Source organism: Triturus cristatus, chromosome 3_1 (genome assembly GCF_964204655.1).
Source record: "Triturus cristatus chromosome 3_1, aTriCri1.1, whole genome shotgun sequence".
Taxonomy (NCBI): Eukaryota; Metazoa; Chordata; class Amphibia; order Caudata; family Salamandridae; genus Triturus; species Triturus cristatus.
Window position 1 is genome coordinate 993,433,797 of NC_140583.1, and position 24,980 is coordinate 993,458,776.

A 24,980-nucleotide genomic window follows, 5' to 3' on the forward strand; every position below is an offset into this window, starting at 1 on the left:
ACGCTACCACTAGGGCAGCTAGTCCGAAAAGGTTGACTTATAACCACACCATAAGGGTTGCTTGGCATGGTACAAGGTGGTCACTTTAACTAGTGAACATCATATACCAGGCCAACTTCTCACACACACCTTACCCAAAATTCACAAAAATGCAACCAATCCACTGGGTAGACCTATTTTGTCTGGCTGTGGACCGGTCCTGGAGCCATTGGGAGAATATATAAACAGCTTTATTAAGGAATTTGTCCCAGTCCTGGATGCGTATGTATGAGACAGTACATACATGGTTAATCTCATTGGAGGCATGGAATATAACCCCATGGAAGAAATGCTAGTGACACTGGACAGGAATCCTTATATACAAACATTCCGCAAAGAGAAAGCATTAATGTTATCAAGGAAGTTCTGGATTCACGCCCATCGCCGGTGGCTGTCCCGTCTACATTTATCACTGATCTATTGGAGATTGCCTTAACAACCAATTACTTCATGTTTAACTCTACATACTATCAGCAGTGCTCAGGAACATCATTGGGGACAACTTTTCCCAATCTAGCGAATCTGTACGTAGGTAATCTGGAAACCAAATACATCACTGCACCAGACAATCCTTTAGATGATAAACTCAAATGTTGGAAACAATGTATCCACAACATTTTCATGATATGGGAAGGCACGGAAGAAAGTTTGAAACTGTTCATGACTTATCTCCATCAATGTCAGTCTTCCCTCACTTTCACTTACAATGTGGCCAAGCATAAGATTCTGTTCATCGATCTAGAAATACAGAATAAAAACAATCAATTGATTGTAAGCCTTTACAGAAAACCAACAGAGCGTAACACGCTACTACAGAACAGAAGCTTTCATCCCCGCTCCCTAAAAGATGGACTTCCCTATGGTCAGTTTTTAAGATTGCGGAGAAACTGTACTGAGAAAGGAGTTTTCTGTCGGGAAGGAGATATATCGAGAACCAAACTACGAGAAAGAGGATAACCCAAGAGACTAATAAAAGCATAAATGAAAAGAGCCCGGTACAGCCTGTGAGAGGAAATACTTAAGTGTAAACATAAGACTTCATTTTAAAAAAACATCGACGTTACCACATTCTGGCCACACAGCATACAAACTGTGAAAAGCATCAAGAGACATTGGCCCACCCTCAGCACCCTGGCTACATGTAAAGAGTTACCCATGTTCTCATATAGGAAAGGAAAGAATATAAGAAATCACCTTGTACATTCTGATGCCAGTATTTCCAAACAATAAAGTTCCATTCAAAACATCTGTTAACTACCACCCATAAAAGGCCATTTCAAATGTGGTAGTTGCATAGCTTGCCAGTATGCTTCTAACACTAAACAATTTGTACATGGAGAAATTACAATAACATTACATGACCATATCAACTGTGCTGCTCCTAATGTCATTTACTGCATATGGTGCCCGTTTAACCTAATATACATAGGGCAGACATTCCAACCGGTCACAACACGGATTGGCCAGCATACAAGCAGGATACGCTGTCTGGTAGAAAATGCACCATTGGTCCAGCACTATAAAGATAACCTCTACTCAGCAGATGAGATACGCTGGCAGGTCATTGAAAAAGCAAGAGTTCCTCCAAGAGGAGGTAACATCTCACTCATTCTCCAGTGCTTAGAATGTAAATGGATTGACAAATGCAACTCAATAAGGCATGGGCTGGAGGAGTGGCGTAAGTTCATTAGTCTGAACTGATGAGTGTATAGCGCACTAATTACATAGTGTCTGTAGAACTGATGCTAATCCTATTTCTGAGTTCCCTAATAGTTCTCCTTGTCCTTCACCACCTTAAATGAACGTTGGCCTTTTTCCGAAAGATGTGTCCTGAGCTTTATACCAGTCTTGCCGACATACTCAGTATTAAGTTGCATCAACGATTGCAGTCTCTTCATGTCTTACATCTCAAATATATGGTTTACCCTCTTGTACACGGTCTCTTATTATATGTCGTATATGTGTCTTCTATACATCCCATATAAATACGTCTATGGCCAGCAAACATGAAGATACAACTGTTAATATGATCACTGTATGCGGTAAACATTACGACAATATTAGAGGACTGGCCTGACAAGGCTCTATAAAACTCGCAAATAACTACGGTCAATAAATAATGAAAACAGTCCTCTATAAGTGTTGTATGTGTCCTTACATATATGCTGTACACATAAGCAATATTGTCCTCATGTATGTAACTATGATGTCAATTTTGGGAGACTATCATTCCATTTACGAAATAGGTTTATAACGTTGGCACAAAACGAGTAGTTGTTCATTAATAATCAGTTTTTTGTTCATTGACGTCCAATTTGTGCCGCAATTCAGCTTTACGGTAGTGTACCCTGTCGAAAGATTATTGTATTGCAATGCATATTGATACCATTGGTTGCGAAAATTGATACCAGTAACACAAAAGATATTCATATGGCCGCCTTATATAAACAAATTGCTTGAACCCTATGCACAAGTGCGACAGTGTTTTTGTACCTCTACCAAGTTTAATACACACTGGGGTAACTCCTTTGGTTGTATCTCTGGCCAAATCTGAAACACCACTAACATGAAGCTAGCATTCAGAAATGGTCGCCTAGTAGACACTGACCCCATGATGCCAATGCGCATGCGCGATCACAGTGCGGACGGCGCCTCCAAATTATAATAGATGCCTTTTTCTTGACTAATTACTAACTATTTCCACTATCCCGCCTTCTCTATTATCCGTTGGCATGTTATCAAGAGTTAGCAAATTCATCTGGACACCAGCGGCTGCCAGGTTTAGTACACAACTACAAGTAATTATCGCTCAGTAATGACCGCCAATATGCACCACACTCAGGCATCTTCTTGCGAATGCGCGGAATACACCAGCCAGTCGTCATCCATTTCCACTTTTAGAAGCAGGAAATGGATGTGCTCAAGTTAGAGCATTTTCTCTCGGGAGCTGAATCGAAAGTCATTGAACCCTGCTCCAGTATTAGGTAAGGTGTCTGCCCCACACAGTCTCCCTCTCACCAGCCATGGGCAGAATGCTAACCCAATTGATGGGTACTAGTGATTGTTTAATACTGTCGTTTTAGATACCGGAATTGTGGGAAAACTTACAACATCCAAGTGTATTGAGTTAATCCGAATCCCCTTACACATCTGCTACACCTCTAATTATCATACGGAAGCAAGTCCATTCACTACCATAGTACAAATTTTACTTGGTGAGTAGGAAAGTGGTCCATTACTCCTGCCATTATTTATTTTTTAAGATAATCATGGTGAAAACAAATGTTGTTAACCATTGTTTCAGGAGTAATATATAATACCTACTGAGGGTGGTCTGTTCCACAGGCTGCACCCATTTTTGATTCTTTGATGTTGGATGACCGAATGAACAAGTTACTTACCTTCGGTAACGATGTATCTGTAAGAAACATTAGTTAGTTAGATTCCTCACCTTAGAATATCCCCAGGCGTCAGGCTGGATCCGGAAAGATTTTTCGTCAGCAATACCCCTTGCGCGTCGCTAGGTGTCGTCTGCGGCTCTGTGTCAGTCGTCGTGCGCTGGGATGACGGAGTACTTAGATGCCGCCCTCGCGCGCCGACGTCAGTTCCTGTACATAGCTTTCCGCGCCAGGAACGCACAGCCGTGCAAGCGACCGACACTGGTGCCAAAAACGTCTAGGGCCCTGAAAAGGATAACCTTAACCCTAGATGTCAGTTCGCAGAGCGGGGAGGATGGGTGGGTAGGTGAGGAATCTAACTAATGTTTTACAGATACATCGTTACCAAAGGTAAGTAACTTGTTCATCTGAAAGAAACACGTTAGATTCCTCACCTTAGAATAGATACCCCAACAATACCAACCCCGGTGGTGGGTCTGCGAAACAAGAACACACCAGAAAGTCCTGGAGAACAGAGCGGCCAAAGAAGCCATCTCTCCGGACTTGGCTGTCCAGGCAATAATGTTTGGCAAACGTGTGCAGCGAGGCCCACGTTGCTGCCTGACAGATGTCCTGCAAGGGGACTCTCCGTCCCAGGGCAGTAGTTGCCGCTGTGGCCCGAGTGGAATGGGCCCTCAGCCCTACAGGAGGATCCTTTTTCGCCAAGGAGTAACAAGCTTTTATACACAATACGACCCACCGCGAGATGGTCCGCTTGTGCACAGCCCTACCCTTCTTAGCACCCACGTATCCAACAAAAAGTTGATCATCAACCCGGAACTGCTTTGTGCGGTCCAGGTAAAAGGACAGCCCCGTTTTGGGTCCAGACGGTGGAGTCTCTCTTCCTCTTTCAAAGGATGCGGAGGCGGAAAGAAGGTGGGCAACGTGACAGTTTGCCCGATGTGAAAGGGAGTCACCACTTTCGGAAGAAAGGAAGGACGAGTCCGGAGGACAACCTTGTCCGGATGAACAGAAAGAAAAAGGGGCTTAGACGATAGAGCCTGGAGCTCACTCACCCGTCTAGCCGAGGTGATGGCTACCAGGAAGGCAGTCTTAAGAGTCAGAAGACGAAGACGCTCAAAAGGAGCGCACATCAGAAAAGTCAAGACCAGATTCATATCCCACTGAGGCATTACGTGTGAGTAATGCCCTTGAAGAAACGAGAGACAACAGGGAATTTGAAAAGAGAAGGATGATCAGGAAGCCGTAAGAAGGCAGCGATAGCAGAAAGATAACCTTTTAGGGTGCCCAGAGCAGAGCCCTGCTAGGCCATGGAAAGAAGGAAGAAGAGAACCTCAGGAAGAGGGGTGGAAAGGGGATCCACAGCCTTTGCTGTGCACCATGCCACAAATTTGTTCCACCGGCAGGCGTATACCGATTTTGTGGAGGGACGCCTGGCTGCCAGAATCACATCGCAGACTTCAGGAGGCAAGTCAAATGGCATCAACTGTCGCCGCTCAATCTCCACGCATGGAGGTGGAGACTGGACAGGTTCGGGTGGAGGACCGTCCCCTGCTGCTGAGACAGAAGGTCCTCCCGAAGAGGCAGTCGTATCGGGGGATCGATCGACAGACTGAGTAGCTCGGGATACCAGTACCTTCGTGCCCAATCCGGAGCCACCAAGATGACTTGGGCCCGGTCGCGCTTGATCTTCAGCACTCTGGGCAGAAGTGGTATAGGCGGAAAGGCGTACAACAGACCGCAACTGCACTCGCGACGAAAGGCGTCCCCGAGCGAGTGCCGCCTTGGAAACTCCAACGCGCAGAACTGCTGACATTGCGCGTTCTCTTCGGTGGCAAATAGATCTAACCAAGGCTCTCCTCACTGCAGAAAGAGGCCTTGCACCACGTCCGAGTTTTGACGCCATTCGTGATCCATCATGCAACGGCGGCTGAGTTCGTCTGCTCTGGCGTTCAGAGAGCCCGCCAGATGTTGAACCACCAGGGTGATGCCCTGATGTTCCAGCCATGTCCAGAGGCACAGAGCCTCCTGACAAAGGGTCCACGACCCCACCCCGCCCTGTTTGTTGCAGTACCACATGGCGGTGGTGTTGTCCGTGAACACCTGCACCACACTTCCCTGGACAGACGGAAGGAATGCCTTCAGTACAAGCCGGATCGCTCTCAGCTCCAGAAGGCTGATATGGAGCCGGAACTCCGCCAGAGACCAGAGGCCTCTGATCTCCGCCTCTCCCATGTGCCCCCCCCCCCATCCTAGGAGAGACGCATCTGTCACCACTACGTGCTCCGGTTGGGGTAGGGAGAGGGATCTGCCACTGACACAATAGCGATCCGTGAACCACCACTGCAACTGTTTCGCAGATCAGGACGTGGTCAGACAGGTTGCCCCGATGCTGGGCCCACTGAAACTTCAGGTCGCACTGCAGAGCCCGCATTCGCCATCTGGCGTGATGCACCAACAGGCTGCATGAGGCCATCAGACCGAGAAGCCGCAGCACCAACCCGACGAAACCCGGGATAGAGGCCTAAAGATGGGAATCAGAGCCTGAATATCCCGGACCCGCTGTTCCGGAGGATAGGCCCGGAACTGCGCCGAGTCCAGAACCACTCCAATGAAGAAGAGCTGCTGGGAGGGACTCCGATGCGACTTTGGCACGTTGATGGAGAACCCCAGCGAATGCAAGAGGTCTGCCGTAGTCTGGAGGTGGGAGACGACTGCCTGGGGCGAGCCCGCCTTCAACAACCAGTCGTCGAGATAGGGGGAAGACTGAAACCCCTGATCTGCGCAGATGAGCTGCGACCACTGCCATCACTTTTGTGAACACCCGAGGGGCACTGGTGAGGCCGAAGGGGAGCACGGGAAACTGAAAATGCTCCTGGCCCACCGTGAATTGCAGGTAACGCCGGTGGGTCGGCAGGACGGGGATGTGGAAATAAGCGTCCTGCAAGTCCAAAGCTACCATCCAGTCTCCAGGGTCTAGGGCAGCCAGAACCTGAGCTACAGTGAGCATCTTGAACTTCTCCTACCCGAGGAAGGTGTTACGCTCCTGAGGTCCAAGATAGGGCGTAGGCCCCCTTTGCCCTTCTTGGGGACCAGAAAGTAGTGGGAACAACAACCACGACCTACTTCTGGCCCAGGAACGCGCTCGATGGCCCCCTTGGCCAAGAGGGCCGTAACTTCTTCCCGCAGAAGTTGCAAGTGATCCCCCGAAATTCAGTGGCACTGCGGTGGCATGGCTGGAGGGGTCGCCTCGAAGGGGAGGGAGTAGCCCCTTCGGACGATTTGCAGAACCCACCTGTCCGATGTGATGGTGTGCCAGTGGAGCAGGTGATGGCGAACTCTGCCTCACACTGGCGTGGAATGGGCTTGAAAGATCTGACTAGGAGGGCTTTGAGGCAGACGCTGCAGAGGTAGATGTGGACGGACTGGCAAGTTGTCCCCCAGTACCGCCTCGGCGGAATCCACGCCCACGACCGCGCGGAGGTTGGTTCTGCGGCCTGTGGCTAGTCAGACGTGAGGGGACGCCCCTTCCTTGGCCACGAAAGGGAAGGGACGAAAAGCATAAGTTTGCGGGCACGTGCCGAGAGGCCCAAGGACTTGGCCGTAGCCCTGGAGTCCTTAAAGCGCTCTAGCGCACTATCCGCTTTGTCGCCAAAAAGGCGACTGCCATCGAAGGGCATGTCCATGAGGGTGCTCTGGGCATCCCCAGAAAAACTCGTGGACCGCAGCCAGGCGTGGCGACGAAGCGCCACAGTGGTATACATTGCCCTACCCAGCGAGTCCGTAGTGTCCAGTCCACATCGCATTGCATGCCGCGCTGCATCCCGCCCCTCGGCAAGAGCCTGGGTGAGCCGTGTCCGGGCCTCCTCCGGGCACTGGGGCAGCACGTCCTCCACCGTATCCCACAGGGAGTGGGAGTAAAGGTCCAAAAGACAAGCAGGATTAATAGACCACAATCCCAAACTAAGGGAGGAGAACAGCTTCTTACCAGACTGTTCTAGTCTCTTGGATTCCCGATCCGGGAGAGCAGACGGGAAGGAGGTCTGGGAAGTAGAGGCCTGGATAACCAGGCTCTCGGGGTGGGGTGCATGGACAGAAAACTGGGGTCGCTCAGTGCAGGGCGGTGGCGCCGAGCCACGTTCTGGTCCACAGGAGGTACTGTGGAGGGCTTGGACCAGGTGCCCTTCAGAACGTCAACCAGTGCTTCATTAAAATGCAGCAGAGGCTCCGAGGAGCTTGCTGACGGTTGGAGCACTTCAGTGAGGAGGTTAGTCCTCACGGCCACAGCAGGTAGCTCCAGCCCCAGGGCTTCGGCCGCCCTGCGCAGGACCACAGAAAATGCAGCACCATCCTCCAAAGCCACGGTCGGAGGAGAGATGAAGCCAGTTTCAGGGGAGGTGTCAAGACCACTGGCATCCCCCAGCTCATCTGCCCAGTCCTGAGATAACTGGCCCTGCCAGGCCAGAGGGTCCTCAAACCCCTCCCAGTCGTCACCGTCATCCGATTCCTGGTATACAGGTGGAATGATTGGAGCCAGGCGGAAGATGACATTGCCACCCATTGGCGTCGGGTGCGGCTCCGGCGGGCGCCGCTCCAACGCCGGGCCCGGACCGGGACTAAACTGGGGAACGGCGCCGTCCGGGGACAGTGCCGGGGGTGGCATCGGAGGAGTCGGCGGAGGGTTCGTGAGGTAGACCGGCGCCGACTGGGGACCAGGCCTGGATCCCCCTGACACCTGCGGCGCCGGGACCGGATTCGACAACGGTGCCGGAGCCGCCGGCTCGCTAGGCCTCCCAGTCGAGCCTGCGGGGCCCGAAAGCGTGCCGGCAGGCATCGACGGCGCAGCCAGGTTTCTCATGGCCATGAGAAATGCACTGACCTCCACCGGAGTCGCGTCAGTCCCAGGGGAAGGAGGGTATGGGGACGGACGGGACCTCTGCGGCTCCGTCGGAGCCGCGTGAGTGGTGCCACCCGAACCCTCAGCCGAGTCGCGCGACCGGTGAGGGGAGTCAGAAGAGTGATGTCACTTCTTCGACTTCTTGCTGTGCTTCGACTTACCCGATTTCGAAGACTTCGACCCCGACGAGCGCTGGTGGCTGTGGCTCCGCGACCGGTCCCTCGACCTCCTCCTCGACCGGGACCTGGAGCGGCGCTTTGCCGGCTGCCGGTACTCGAGTAGCTTGTGGGACCGCTCCCGCCTAGCTTTCGAAGTCAAGACCCGGCAGTCGAGGCACGCCTCGGCGTCGTGGTCGGCTCCAAGGCAATAGAGGCACCGGCGGTGGTGGTCCGTGACCGATATCAGTCGGTGACAGGAGTCACAGACCTAAAAACCAGGCATCCCTACCGGCACCAGAGTCGATGTTAACAAGAATAGAACCAAAAGAGTTCGAAAAAGTTTAGTCAAAAAATGACTAAAAGGGTATGCTCTTCCCAGATCGACGCTTACTGCCGCGGAAAAAAGAAGAACTGACGTCAGCGTGCGAGGGCGGCGTCTAAGTACTCTGACGACGTCATCCCGGCGCACAACGCCGATGACTGACACAGAACCGCAGACGACGCCTAGCGACGCGCAAGGGTATTGCTGACGAAAAATCTTTCCGGATCCAGCCGGACGCCTGGGGATATTTTAAGGTGAGGAATCTAACTAACGTGTTTCTTTCAGATCTGGAACACAAATAGTGCCTAACCCGGCATCACCTGATAGACAACATTGCTTTCCGTTCCTTTACGGCCTTGTGGTGCATGAGGCTGCTTCACAATAAGCCCTGATAGTGGACTTGACAGCAGGTGTACTTGTAAACCCTCGGACTCAATCAAGTAGGAAAGGGAAAATGAATAGAGCCTGGAAAGATCGGTTTAAGGAAAAAAAATGGCTTATTTGACGTATGGTAATATTCAACACCTCTTTGGACGGCTGAATGTTAAATATTTTTGCCCAATATGAAAAGGTTACCTGCAACCACCAGCATTTACAGCGCGACAGATATGACATTGTATGTGCCTCCGGGAAAGTCCACCTGCCTTTCAAGAAATACACACTACTGCAGTTGCACTTTATAAAAAATGCTTTTACAGGCACAAGATCTCCATTAGAAAGGAGCCGAAAGTAGAGAAATCCTATAGATAAGTAACTCAATCAGAATTCTTTAAGTGAAATCACATTGTCGAACTAGTCCAACTCTCCAGGAAAGATGCAAACGATTAACACAAATCAGTAGAGAAAAACGACTAAGGTAACAGTAAGACTATGCAAATCGGATAGCAAGCAAGGCCAGCCATGCCCAGGCCCCTGGGTCTAGCTCATTTTAAGTGTTAAGGCTATTGCTCTGATACCGTTCAACGGGAAGTAGTGTCAAAAGCAGAACTAAAGACCTGGCACATAGGAAGATCTATAAAATGATGATGCATGCAGCGTCAATCAGCTCCAGCTGAGATCCTTGTGAGGCAAAGCAGCAACGGCCATTTGTAAACTCACTTTCAAAATGGATACACAGTGTCTTTTTATTATTACTTGCATGTAAATTTTACTGTATGCAGTGCAAGTTAGAACCACATTATACTGCCTGCTTTTAGGTTGAGCCTTGGTAGCGCATGCGCTGCCCTGCGAGGCATGCTGTATTGGAGTATGGACTTGAAGCCCCGCCCACTCTCCGCCCATATTTTTCATTGGCATGTCATCGTCCTTCGTAAATGCTGGCTTCTGATTCGTTAATAGGCTTGTTCGTCCCTCCTTAGTACCGCCTTGTCTTCATTAGTAACCTCCCATGAGGACTGCTCCTTTTACTTTGGTTGTTACACAATAGTCTTATTTAGTCTGTAAGCACTATTCTCTTTAATGCGTTTCTCCTTTTGCAGGCACTACATGCTTTCGTAACTTTCAGTGCGCCATGCCCGCTTTCATAGGGCACTTTTACAAAAAAACAAACAAACATTTTTTTGTCAACTTGACAAAAATGCTTTTTTTGGTAAAAGTGCCTCATACCGCGTTTTCACTAATAGCGGCCGCAGACCTTTCTTTAGACACGGCTTGTCTAAAAAAGTGACATGGCTTCTAATAATGTGAAAGCATAGCATGGGGTGCTTGTAAACAATAAGCATTTGCAATACAATAGGTCTAGCATTTTAGAAACTTTGACCTATTGGTATTGTAAAAGAGAATGCCTTTATTATTGCAGCTTTTTTAAACACATAAATAAAAGGTATTGTCATTTATGTCAATAGCTCAAAATCTCACAACTGCAAAGCCTATTGCATTGCAAATACTTGTTCTCTTTTACAAACAGGTTTATCTTTACAGTGCTTACGCTGTAAAGCCATCGGGTTAAAAAGGCCTGACCAGGCCCAAACTAAAAGAAACCCCTAACAGTTTAAATCATCCAGGAAATCTATCCATTCAAGTCCAGTACATTGATCATGAAATTCAGCAGATCTCTACCAGACATGGTCCCAATTTTAGAAGAATGGCAGTTCCTCTCTGAAAAGTAAAGTACACAATGTTCTTTTCCAATTTCCCAGCACCCAGGCAAGAAAAAAGATTATACGGAGTCAATATCTTTTTATAGTTTATGATTTGAATGTTTCTCAGTTCCAAGACATTTGTAAAGATAAACAGCCGCTATCTCAAGGCACTATGTTCCAGTTCACAGCCTGGTCACAGTCAGTCCACACCATGCCTACAACACACTACAGGCCCTCATCTTACAAATATTCCTCATGCATATAGCACACTGTATTAGGATTAGTCTGATCACACAGGTAAATAATACTTTTTTACATTCACATTATTGTCTCAATGAAAGGTGAAGCAATAGGCTCTCCGACATTAATAATTTTAGAGTATTTTCATTTATGAACAGATTTCTTTAATAAAACAGAGCATGAAGAAGACTAGTACAAATTTAGAAAGCCTCCCTTTATTGACCGCCAATAGTGCAGAATTCCTGAGCAGCAACACTGATACATGAAAAAAACAATATTGCCTCTATCAGAGGCTCCTCATTCGATAAAGCGGTGCTGAATTTTGCACACATCATATAACCTTCCGTAGGAAAGAAGCGTGTCCATCACAAAAAAAATAGTAGATAACCAAGGTGAATACTGCTTTTTTTTCACTTAAATGGTTTATAGTTAAATGTTTGAATGCAACCGCATTCACAATTATATAGCCAAGAGTGAAAGCAAAGGATAAACGCTTTTGCCCGAGACCATATATTTTCTGGTTGACCTTTCTGTCTTAAACTTAAGATATAATGAGAAAGTTAAATTGTTTGCAAGTAGGGACATTTTAAAAAGTACTTTTTTTTGTGCCTGTTCAGCGTGACAATACATGTTGTGAGGCATAAGAGAAAAAAAGGCATAAAAATACGGCAAAGAATAATATGGGCTTGAGGATTGCTGCTATGGGGAACAGATCAAAATATCCCCCTCTAAGCAGCAAAGTTGGAGCTCACAGTTCATACACGTCCACTTGATTGTGCATTCTGCATAAGTTCATCTATGGTAAAAACAGGTTCTCCTCTCGATGTCCATTCTTCACAGGCCAACCATCAGTCATAATATTTATAGCTGCAAAGAATGACCAAAAAACGAACAGGCCATCCGCTGCATCGAATACAAGAGTTCTAGATGAGAGCAAAGCGGTTATGGGAAACCAAGACATATCTTTGTGGGGAACAAAAGTAGATTTTATTTTTCAGAATGCTGATGGGGATCAACCGCCTCCGATCTTGGATTTCAGGTGATGTTATTTCGACCTACTGGAAAAAAGGAGAATCTGTGAGTATGTGCAGAAGCAGCGACACATAACTCAGTGTGGATATGCACAGAATCCTCATTTTAGATCATACATAGTGATAAGACTTGAATAGGAAATTACTTATTTACCTATAACTCCAGTTCACCAGTAGTGACATGCTTGAATTATTCCGTGGGGGTCAGACTGGGAAGACCCTATGCTTTCAAAATAACAATACATAATGTTCAAATGGCCAGTGGCTCGACATAGTTACTTTATTTAGTGGCACATCAACCCAGTGAAGTGAATTTGTGGAGCGCTCTATTCCGCTTAATGGCAACCATAGCCTAGATTTCATAGCACAATTGTGAAAGAACTAGGAATAGATAATGAGTGGGAAATAGGGGCCCGGTGGAGGAGATGCGTTTCTATGAAAGATACCAATGCTAAAGAAGGAATATGCTACTTACCAGTATGCATCTGTTCTTGGCATGTAGAGCTGCAGATCTATACACTTTTGCATAGATCGCCATCTGGTGTTGGGCCCGGATGTTTGCAGTTTGTTTTTCTTCTTGGACAGTCTTTGGAAGTCACGAGTTCGGTGACTCCTCCTTCGGTCCGTACTGCGCATGGGCTTCGGCTCCATCCTCAGATTGTTTTTCGCCAGCAGGGGAAAGATGGAGCGTAGTGATAATAGTAAGAAACCCATGTGTGTTGTATCTAAATAAGATAGACTGGAACGGATACAGGTAGCCAGGAGGCGGGTGGGCGTGTATAGATCTGCAGCTCTACATGCCAAGAACAGATGCATACTGGTAAGTAGCATATTCCGTTCGAGGCATATGAGCTGCAGATTATACACTTTTGCATAGATTATATAGCAGTACCCAGCCCTAGCAGCGACCACCGGTATCCGTTGCAGTGGTTTGAAATAGTGTCTTTAGTACAGCCTGGCCCACACTAGCTTGTTGTTTGGAGTGCACGTCTACACAGTAATGTTTTGTAAAGGTGTGCGGTGTTGACCATGTGGCTGCGTTGCAGATGTCATCTAAGGGTATGTTCCCTAGAAAAGCCATAGAAGCCCCTAACTTTCTTGTAGAGTGGGCTTTAGGTGGAACAGATAATGTTCTTTTTGCTTTGTGATAGCAAATTTGCATGCACTTTACAATCCACCTAGCTATCCCTGATTTAGAGATGGGGTTGCCTTTATGCGGTGGAGAGAAGGAGACAAACAACTGTTTAGTCTTTCTGAAAGGTTGCGTTCTTTGTATGTAGTACAGTAAAGCCCTTTTAACATCAAGTGTATGTAGAGCCCTTTCCGCAACAGATTGAGGTTGCGAGAAAAAAACGGTAATTCTACCGATTGATTAAGATGGAAGGGGGAAATGACCTTAGGCAGAAATTTTGGATTTGTGCGAAGTATCACCTTGCTGTGATGTATCTGTAAAAAGGGTTCTTGTATAGTGAACGCTTGTATCTCACTAACCCTTTTAAGGGAAGTGATAGCTACGAGGAAAGCTGTTTTCCAAGTGAGGAATTGTAGCTCACATTTATGCATTGGTTCGAAAGGCGGACCCATTAGCCTTGTAAGAACTACGTTTAGATTCCATACAGGGGAAGGTGGTGCCCTGGGTGGAATTACTCGTTTAAGGCCTTCCATAAAGGCTTTAATAGCAGGCACTCTGAACAGTGATAAATGCTGTCTGTTTTGTAGGTAAGCAGCAATTGCTGCTAGGTGTAGACGTATGGATGAATATGCCAGGTTACACCTTTGACGATGGAGCAGATAGCATATGATGTGCTGTATGGATGCATCTAAAGGGTTGATTGTATTGTTATGGCAGTAAACAACAAATCTCTTCCACTTTGCGGCATAGCATGCTCGAGTGGTAGGACGTCTGGCTTCCTTGATAATGTTCATGCAATCAGGGGGAAGATTAAGGTATCCAAATTCTAAGATTTCAGGAGCCAGATCGCAAGGTTGAGCTGAGCTGGGTCCGGGTGCCTGATTTCTCCATGGTTCTGGGTTAGGAGGCATGGGGACAGGTGCAGTTTTTGATGTGGTACCACCGATAGCTGTAGTAGTGTGGTGTACCACGGCTGCCTGGCCCATGTCGGAGCTACCAGAATGAGTGTGAGGGAGTGCTGTTGTAGCTTCCTTACCACTAATGGAATTAGCGGGAGAGGTGGAAAGGCGTATGCAAATTTGCCTGACCAGTTCATCCATATCGCATTGCCTTTGGACAATGGGTGTGGGTATCTGGCGGCGAAGCTTGGGCATTTTTTGTTTTCGTGGGTGGCGAAGAGGTCTATCTGAGGATGTCCCCACTTGTGGAAGAATGGGTGAAGAACTTGTGGATGCAGTTCCCATTCGTGCATTTGCTGCGTTTGTCTGCTGAGCAGATCTGCCATGGTGTTTTGTATGCCTGGGACGTGTTGTGCCAGGAGAAATATTTTTTGTGGAATTGCCCATCTCCATATGCTCTGTGCTAAGCGGGAGAGCTGGGGAGAGTGTCCCGTCCCCCCCCCCCCCCCCCTGTTTTTGAATATAATACATTGCAGTCATATTGTCTGTGCGAATTAGGACTGCTTTTGCTGAAATTTGTTTCTGAAACGATTTCAGGGCTAGAAAGATCGCCAATAACTCCAGATGGTTGATGTGGAGTAACCTCTGTTGTGGCGTCCATAGCCCTTGCACTGTGAGGTGTAATAGATGCGCTCCCCAGCCGGAGAGCGATGCGTCCGTCGTTAGAATCACCTGAGGAACCGGGTCCAGGAACGGTTGCCCTTTGGAAAGGTTTGTGGTGTTCCACCACTGCAGAGATCGATGAGTGCGGACGTCCACCAACACCAGATCCGTCAGCTGACACTGGGCCTGGTTCCACTGGCGTGCCAAGCACTCTTGGAGTGGACGCATGTGAAGTCTTGCATGAGGCACTATGAAAATGCAAGACGCCATCATCCCTATTAGTTTCATGAACACTCTTGCTGGTAGAGAGTGCTGACGAAGGAACTTTTGGCGCAGGGCTTGCATGCTTGCGATCCTGACTGAGTTGGGATAGGCTATAGCTTTTGAGGTGTCTATAGTGGCACCGAGGTATTACTTTGTGTGAGACGGTATCAAGTGGGACTTTTGGTGATTCACCGTAAAGCCTAGCTGGTGGAGTAGTTGTATGGTAGTGTTTGTATTTTGTACACACTGGTGGTAGGACGCGGCGTTTATGAGCCAGTCGTCCAGGTAGGGGAAGACGTGAATGTTTCGTCTTCGGAGGTGTGCTGCCACTACTGCCAGGCATTTGGTAAACACCCGTGGTGCGGTTGTGACCCCGAAGGGGAGAACCATGAACTGATAATGTTGGCCGTCTACCACAAATCGGAGGTACTTTCTGTGAGCAGGGTGTATTGGGATATGAAAGTATGCGTCTTTCAGGTCCAGTGTAGTGAGAAAGTCGCCCTGACGGAGGAGTGGGAGAACTTGCTGAAGAGTTACCATATGAAAATGGTCTGAATGGATATATCCATTTAGAGGCCGGAGGTCTAGAATGGGCCGTAGGGTCTCGTCTTTCTTCGGTATGAGAAAGTATAGTAAGTAGACCCCTAGATTTTGCTGATCGACGGGTACCTGCTCTATCGCGTGTTTTTGCAGGAGGGAGAGTACCTCTTGTTTCAGAAGTGTGGTATGTTCTTGTGACATCGCACGGTGTCTGGATGGAATATTTGGGGGGGTAGAAGTTAGTTCGAGACAGTACCCTGACCGAATAATTTGGGTTACCCATTTGTCTGATGTTATGGCCTCCCAGGTTTGAAGGAAGTCTTGTAGTCTGCCCCCGACCGGAGTGGAATGGTCTGGGGGGAGCGGGGGAAAGTCATTGTGTGGGCGGTGTGGCAGAACGGGCGGTGTTGGTTTTGCCCCTGCCTTTATTATTGTTTCCTCGATATCCACCTCTTTGGTAGCCCTTTGAGAAGGTATTTTGAGGAGGGGACTTGTAGGAAGTGGAGGCGCTATCGGAAGAGTAACCTCTGCCAGAGCCTCGAAAGGAGGAACGGCGAAAGGAACGTCTAGGGGTTTGTGATTGCAGGGCTCCCATAGACTTCGCCGTGTCTGTATCCTTCTTCATTTTTTCCAGGGCTTCGTCTACTTTTGGGCCAAATAAGTGTTGTTGGTCAAAAGGGTGGTTTAAGATAGATGCTTGGACCTCTGGTTTAAAGCCTGAAATTCTGAGCCAGGCGTGACGGCGAAGCAGGACACTGGTGTTTATAGCCCTGGACGCCGTGTCTGCTGCGTCAAGTGCACATTTAATAGAGGTGTTGGTAATAATCTTTCCCTCTTGTATCAGCTCATGAGCTTTATTCTTATATTTCTCCGGGAGATGCTGCATGAGAGCCTCCAGCTCATCATAGTGCGCTCTATCGTACCTTGCTAGCAGCGCCTGCGTGTTGGCGATGCGCCACATATTGGCAGCCTGCGAGGCAGTGCGTTTGCCTGACGCATCTAAAAGCTTGGACTCCTTATCAGGTGGTGGAGCCTCACCAGATGACAGAGTTGGAGCGCTTCCTAGCTGTGGAAACCACTAGTGAGTCTAGGGGCGCAGGTCCTTTAATATAGACAGGATCGGTAGGGGCTGCCTTGTACTTTTTTTCTATTCTGGGGTTCAAGACCATAGCTCTGACGGGGTCTTTGAAAACCTCTGTGGCATGCTTGGTCACCCCTTTAAGCATGGGTAATATAGCGGTGGATTTATCTGCTATGTCAAATGTGTCAAGTAGGAAGTCTTCCTCAACTGGATCACTGTGTAATTCCACCCCATGGTAATGTGCCGCCCGTTGTAAGAGGTGGTGGAACCCCAGGGAGTCCTCTGGTGGAGATGGCCTGGATGGATAGAGATCATCCTGAGGCACATCTGGGATATCTGGATTGTGGTAATCCTCCCATGGGTCAGGTGTTCCCGGAGGAGTGGGGTCCTGCGGGGCATCTGTGGGGTCATAGAATGGATCTCCGTGGTCATCAGGGTCCGGAGACGGTGTTGGGGACCGATGAGGCAAAGGTGGAGAAGGTGGGGGCGGAGGGGGTGGAGGAGGGGGAGGAGGTGGAGGAGGAAGAGGAGGAGTTGGAGGCGGTGGGGAGGGGAGGGTACTCTGAAGGGGGATGTGGCAGAGTCCTTCCGTTTTGGTGGTGGAGGAGGAGTTGGCTTGTCCAAAAGTCTTTTCTTGGAAGACAAAGTTAAATGTCCAGTCCTGGGATCCTTAGTTAAAGTCTTTTGAAGAGGATCCGGTGTGAAAAGCTCCTCCGGCACCGATTCCTCCCTCGGTGCCGATGTTTTCGGAACCGAAGGCTTAGTCTGTTTATCAGCGCCGTGCTTTCTCGGGGTGTCCGATCTTTTGGTCGGCGCCGAGGCAGGCTTCGACACGGAAGCGTCGGTGCCGAGGGATTTGTGTTTGGTCGGCGCCGAGAGGCCAGGTTTCGACACCGATGGCTTCGGAACGGAACTTGTTTTCTTCGGCGCCGAAGAATGTTTGTCGGCGCCGCTAGGAGGCTGGCTCGAGCCGCCAGGAGACTTGTGATGCTTTTTCACCGGGCCCGAAGGTGGGGTGATGGAAGCAGTATGCTTGGTTTTCCCTAGGGCCGGAGGCGAAGGGGTAACCGGAATCTTTCGGTAAGGGCGCGGGAGGGGGAGGGGGTAGAGTACTCCTCCACGTCGGAGTCGTCGGCCTCGGAAGCGCTGACGACATCTTCCTCCCGTTCGGTGTGCTGCTGTCCCGAAGCTCCGGTGTCTTCTCCGAAGATGTCAGGTGGAGCCGAGGTCGATGAGTGCGCCATGGTGCGTCGAGCTCGTCGATCCCGAATAGTCTTTTTCGATCGAAAAGACTTGCAGGCGGGGCAGTCTCGGGCCTCGTGTTCGGGAGAGAGGCAGAGGTTGCACACCTGATGGAGGTCGGTGTGGGGAAATTTAGACCCACATTTTGGGCACTTCTTGAAGGGAGTCCTTTCCATCGGCCGAGACCGGAGTCGAAGTAGGCCCGAAGGCCGCTGCCGATGTCTGGAATCGAGGAAGTGCCGAAGAGAGAGATGAAGAAGTCGATTCTGTCTAAAGAATCTCGATGGACGAGGATTATTCGTCGAAGGTCGAACTGGAAGGTTCGAAGCCGGAGCACGAAGTATTACATCCGAGCCCGATGGCGGAAAAAAACAATCTGAGGATGGAGCCGAAGCCCATGCGCAGTACGGACCGAAGGAGGAGTCACCGAACTCGTGACTTCCAAAGACTGTCCAAGAAGAAAAACAAACTGCAAACATCCGGGCCCAACACCAGATGGCGATCTATGCAAAAGTGTATAATCTGCAGCTCATATGCCTCAAATTTAAAATTACAGGCAAGTAACTCATTTTGTCTCCAGCGCTGTATCTTTCATAGATTCACATGCTTGAATCAGAACAGGAAGTATACCAAATATCCAGTCAGCAGGTCCACTTTTCTCCACAGACATCATAATTGATGGAGACCTGTGCTGGTCATGTATGTTATGAATGAGATTGTATTGAGTCAGTGGAAGTTTGTAGTCTTTGTCCAGTTTTGCAGTTTGCAGGTCCTACTGGGCACTGAGGTTCAGTCAAAGAGCCATGTCTTGAGATCTTTCCTGAATTGGGCCAGCGAAGGGGACTGCCTGAGGGGAGAGGCAGGGTATTCCAGGTTTTGGCAGCAAGGTGGGAAAGGATCTTCTTCCGGTGCTGGTCTTGCGGATCCGAGGGGCATTGGCAAGGGCAATGTTATCTAGGTGTTGTTCATCCTTGTCTGAGGCAGTGATGAAGTTGTGGCAGAATTTTTGGTTCTCCTTTGAGCTGCTGTTATAATTATGGAATCCAGATAAGGATGACCAGTAAGCCATGCCAGTGCTAAATCTGGTGCTCTGTATTTTCTCCAGACAGCCTCAACCATGGAAGGGAGCATCCTCAGGTTTAGCTAGCTCTCCAGGTGTAATCCAGAATCGGGACTGACTTCAAGACTTTCTTGCCATTTCTTGGTGGGTTTATGCGTCTCAGGTTGCAAATAGCTAGATTAAGTTATCTGCTGGTGCCTGAAGTGACCATGATGTTGAGATAAGAGAGCCAGCCACAGTGGAAGCTTTTTGTGCCAATGCACTCACATCTCTAGAAGCAAAGGATATCAAGGTTGCCTACAGGACAATGGCCACTGACACTTCCCTTATTTTCCCGAGAACACATGGGAATCAGGGAAAAGGGGAGGAAAAGTAAACTAGTTCATCCATAGTGGACTGACCATGGACTATGTGGGTGGATACTTGGAGGTGACGCTTTGGCAGTCTGCATTTCTTGCTGCTGCAGATCTATGGTGGGAGTGACCCACTTTTGAAAGTACTTTTGGAGGACTTGGAGATTCATTTCCCACCAACGTTCCTGCAAAGTTGTTGTTCAAAGAGGTGTTCTGCTAGAAATAGAATCTGGTTGTCCAATGCCTAATGCCATATCTCCCGAGTAAATGCAGAGAAGCTGGAAAGTGTGCGTTTCTCCCCATTTCTGGATGTAGTATGTACTTGCCATGTTGTTCGGCTTTATGAGGACTGTTTGGCCTTGAACAGGATTGTAAAAAGCCCTGAGCTCCAGTTGGACTGCCATGAGTCCTATGTAATTGTGGTGGCAACCCCTTTGTGAGGTCGAGGAACCTTGACTAGATATGTGGTTGGGATGTGCTTCCCAACCCAGGAGTTAAGGGTCTGAGATAACGGTCACCTGTGGAAATGGGTCAAGGAATGGCTTTTCAATCAATCAATCAATCAAAGGCATTTATAAAGCGCACTACTCACCCGGAGGGTCTCAAGGCGCTGGGGGGGGGGGGTCCGCTACTGCTCGAACAGCCAGGTCTTGAGCTTCTTCCTGAAGGAGAGGTGGTCTTGGGTCAGGCGTAGTTCGGTGGGGAGGGCGTTCCAAGTCTTGGCGGCCAGGTGGGAGAAGGATCTACCTCCTGTAGTCGCTCTGTGGATGCGGGGGACGGCTGCGAGGGCGAGACTGGTCGAGCGGAGGTGGCGTTTGGGAGCGTAGAAGTTGAGGCGGCTGTTGAGGTAGGTCGGGCCTTGGTTGTGTAGGGCTTTGTGTGCGTGGGTGAGGAGCCGGAAGGTGATTCTTTTCAACAAGTTGTTGCTTTTCCACTAGAGGACAGGGTTATGCGTTTTGGCATTTACCAACAATCGATTTTGTCAATGACCCTCCTCCTGTGACCACTGCCTTGCTAGACACTCTTGGAAATGGTGCATGTTTATTCTGGGATACTGTTCAATTGTGATACATTTTCAGGCAAAGTCATCGCTGTTGGAGTAACCTCTGCCCGACCTCTTCATTCCCCATAGACTTTTCTGAGGCAGTCTTCAGCATTCCCTGAAGCAGTGGAAGGTAGTACATAGACCTCTTGGTTTTGGAGAGAGTTTTGTTGTGGAAGTCTTCGTCCTCCTCCTGCATCACACAGATTGTGGTACTATGCAGCCCTTTGTAGTGCTGTCCAGTGAGGAAGCTTTAATGGGGTATGGATCCAGCTCTGGATCATGTGGAGGGTCCTCCTAGGGGTTGTCTCCATTCCAAGGTGATAAAGGCTCATATAATGGGTCCCTGGGGTGGTACGGGTCTTCCTAGTCAGAGTCAGTGGGCACTGACAAACATGGGGGAGATTCTGGTTGTGGAGGTGTATGAGGGAGTGGTGTAGGAACCCTGGGTGCAGGGAGTAGGGGTTGTGGACATGTGAAGCCCTGGCCCTGGCCTTCTTTAGTGGAAGAGGAGGGGAAGACTCAAAGGAGAGTTTTTCTGAAAAGTTAGTCTTTTTGAGGATCTGCAAGGGTGTGAATGGGTGCTACTGTGAGATGGACTAGTGAGAATCTTCCCTGAAGAAGGGTGGGTAACGCTATTGCTACTCCATCCGGTACAGAAGAGTCTACCTGCAGTGAAATGCCTTACAAGGGGTGCAGGCCAGGGGTGGGCGGAGCTCGCAGAGTTTAACTTTGCGGTATTCCATGAAGTTACAGAAAAACTTCGCCGAATTCCATGAGAGGGCGGAGTAGGTTGATCACACACCCACCACAAGCTTAATCATTCTGTACCTCAAGCTTCAAAGGACGAGTTCAGCAGGGCAGCCACAGAGGGTCTGCAATGAGTGTCTGTCAAAGTAGGAAGCTATTTTTAGTGGCCCACAAAATCTTGTACAGACTCAAGAGGGGGCGACATGCTCATCAGCAGGAACTCAACCAAAGAGACTGGGGTACACAGGGTCAGACAGGCCCCACAGCGGAGCCACTCACTACCATGTCATCACAGGTCTCACGGCTGGGAAGGACCCGTCCCCACTCCTGCAACCGCTCTGCGCCTCTCACCTGCCAGGGCCCCACTCGCTTCGCCTCCCCGCCATTGAGCGCAGACACAGTTGGGACAGGAAGACTTCCCCCACTTTGATCTAGCAAGTTCAGCATTAGGCAACAGTCCTCTTTGTACATCTTCCATCAGGCGACGCAACTAAGAGATCACATGATCCCCAGACGGCGTTTTAAAAGACCCCTTCGGGACACACATAACCTTCAACCTCGGCGTATCCGCACCCTTGCCGTCTTTGACTGTATCAGGTAAGAACTTTCTATGTTTAGTGCTCACACTTATTGTCGAACTTTAAAGTCGACAACTTCTTTGATCGCTCTACAAAAGTATGAGCTTTGGGTAAATTTATCCTTATCTAATTCTATTTACTTCCCGTTTAGAATGCTACAGACACGGCAGTCACTCTAGGGTTGAGTTTTCCAAGAGTTAACCGCCCCGTATCACGATTGCCCTCACCATTTTGAGGCCATAATTCTACAGTGTCTTTTATCATCTAATTAAGGTACACATACTTCTTCAATTTTTGATCGATAAATCTAACAAGATGGCTTACGATTTCCGACCGCTAGTAGTCTTACCCAAACCCTGTTTTGTTCTCAGAGTGGTGCTGTTATTTTCCCGCTATCTTGCTCTCTTAAGAAATTCAATTCACCTACCTGCATTAACCGCGGACAGCATCTCTCTAGCGATTTAATTGTTTCCCATCGATTCCCCGAGTGGCCCCTGTGCCACGAAACCAGGTAATTGAGGTACTGTTAATCCACATGACAGTAATGATTTTTCTAACCTCTTTATCCTTCAATAATAAAACATACACTACCCCTATCCCCACCATGTCATAACAAAATAAACGCTACCACACTCGTTGGGGTAATTTCCCTACACAGCAAAGCCTAGCAGCTTATACCCAGATTACCTATTCTTGATATGACTCATTTCTAGTCACATTTTTAATGGTGACATTACAATCTATATTGAGAAATTGATGAGTCTAGCTTTACCATCTCACTCTACATATGGCCACCTTTGAGTGAACCGTAAACTTATTAATCCAAATAATGGAGCAGTGCCTTATCTTTTGGTAACGGATATCCTCATATCGCAGACCTTTCATAGGTTTGGACTGTTGATTTACATCCCATAATATAAAGATTAGCTCAACTCCATTGAAGCACAATATCATCATTCAGGGCTCCTTCTCTAGTTAAGTTTATCGCGTATCATTGGTATACATCCATGAAGAACAAATATCATATAGTAAATTGTTCAGATAGCAATACATAGATCATGCGGTTAATAAGTACTAGTGCTTTTTACACATATTCATCTCTTGTATCCCTATACCCAGGTGTATACTCTTGGCATATTAATAAATAGGCCGGTTGTGATCTACACATCTCTTGACCAGAATTCTAAGCTGATAATGCTTGTAAACCAGTAAGCCTTGTTAATTATTTCTACTCTTATCTATATCATCCAGCATCTTGGTTACATAGCTACCTTTCCACCACTATATTCACTTTATTGTTTTACGAAAGTCACTTAAGCTTTCATTTTTAGGTCTCGCCTAGCTATTGCGTTTACGCAATCGCTATTCGAGACTCTAGTAAGAGGGGCATTCCAAAGTGCTCCCGAAAGTGGATTGCATGGCGAGCACGCACACAATCACGTGCATCGTGCCGCCATGCAATCCATTTGGGGAAGCGCTTCAGCCCATTGGCGCATGCACGTGTAGCCACAGCCTCATACTACGAAGGGTCCGCTCCCCGCCTGGAATGCGCTTCCCTGCCCCCACCACAGCATGCCGAGAGATTGTTTCCTCATGGCGCCTCTCACAACTGTCCCTCCCCTACCACAGGGCTAGTCTGTTAACAACACATACATTGCCCATTCTTTTTGGGAATTTCATTGTTACCTACACTACTAGGTAACTTCTCCTGCCTCTAAACATGAGCATATTAACTCACAATCCTTTGCAGCAGTAACGGAACAGTCTATAGCGTTACAGGGGGGGCAGACATGAGGCGCCACTCGGGGGAAACTAGGCATCCTGCATGATTAATCTATTTGCATTTCGGACGTGTTAGCGGGAATAAAGCCACAGGCAAGAGGGAAACACTAACGCACATAGACACCGCCTCCATCCTTGAGGTTTCCTGCGACATTCAAAACCCCCAAACCCCCTACTGCAGTCTGATTTTTACAGCACATGTGGAGTAAGTTACTTCCAACGTGAAAACAATAAACGTTAAAATAAAATTGCCTATATTGCCACAGTCACTTCACATTGCCAATGGAACATTCGAGAGAGTTACAAGGTAAGTACATATGAGGCAATATTCGGACAAAACCAGAGGCATCCAGCACGATTAATGATTTTGCACACATGCATATGTCACACTGGGCCTACAGCAGACACTTACACAATATGGCTTTCTACAACATCTCCAGATTTGCCCAGACACCTTGCTCACAACTAAGTTTAGTCAGAAAAAAATATTACAATCTATCCTTTCAAAGCACCAAAGTGCATTACAACACGTGGGAAATGCAGCACACACACTACAACATGCAAAGGCCCAAAATAAACTACTGCAGTCTGTCCTTTTTTGGACCTATATGCTATAAGGTATTGTATATGTAACACTGACAGCAACGCACTGAGGCACGCCACACACAGGTGCACGCTACGCACTGCTGCGCGCCAAACAATACTACACGCCATGCACTGCTGCACGGCATGCACAGCTCCCAAAAAACACACTAATGCACGCCACGCTCTGCCCCGCTATGCCCCCGAAAACTCTGCGCAGAACACAGTCTGCGCAACCCACAGTCTGCGCAACCCACAGTCTGCGCAACCCACAGTCTGCGCAACCCACAGTCTGCGCAACCCACAGTCTGCGCAACCCACAGTCTGCGCAACCCACAGTCTGCGCAACCCACAGTCTGCGCAACCCAAAGACATATATGTTTGCAAAAATAATTGCAAACTGCATATTGCTGCCTTCATAGTTAACAGCATAAATTTCACATTAATTTTAATACCTATATCCAGAAGCTGCGTTTCATAAGAAGGGATAATGTGCCAAGGCTTTTGGAGAGGGTGCTGACGTGTTTTGGGCTATGTATTATTAGAATAATATACCCCTATATTGCATGTAAAAAGTTGATCTGAACAGGTCATTTTCACATTTTTCCTGAACTGCAGATACCCCCAATTGTTGCAGGTAAAATAGCTTGATAGGTCAATGCGACTACTGCAGAAATAGGCTTGCAGCTTCCTAGCTTGATTTCCAGAGATCCCAACTGTGCATTTATTTCTAATTTGATTGGTGCAACGAGTCCCATTTAGTTGGAGGAAAATTACACATTTTTAGCAGTGCTAAAAAGCCGCAAAACCGTGAAATGAAGCGGTATACTAAAAACAATTATTCTG

At 48.2% G+C, this 24,980-nt stretch overlaps 1 protein-coding gene across 3 annotated transcripts in view; it reads right to left on the minus strand.

Moving 5' to 3' along the window:
• Positions 1 to 11,276: 11,276 nt before the first annotated feature.
• CTPS1 (CTP synthase 1) overlaps positions 11,277 to 24,980 on the minus strand; it is a 225,585-nt gene continuing 211,881 nt past the window's right edge. For 2 of the 3 annotated variants that reach the window (XM_085645669.1, XM_085645671.1), the window contains one exon: positions 11,277 to 12,193. Coding sequence is in view for 1 of the 3 variants with exons in the window: in XM_085645671.1 (XP_085501797.1) it covers positions 12,181 to 12,193 (13 nt within the window). In the remaining 2 variants the exon portion in view is untranslated. The remainder of the gene's footprint in view (positions 12,194 to 24,980) is intronic. The other variant, XM_085645670.1, reaches the window with a different exon arrangement.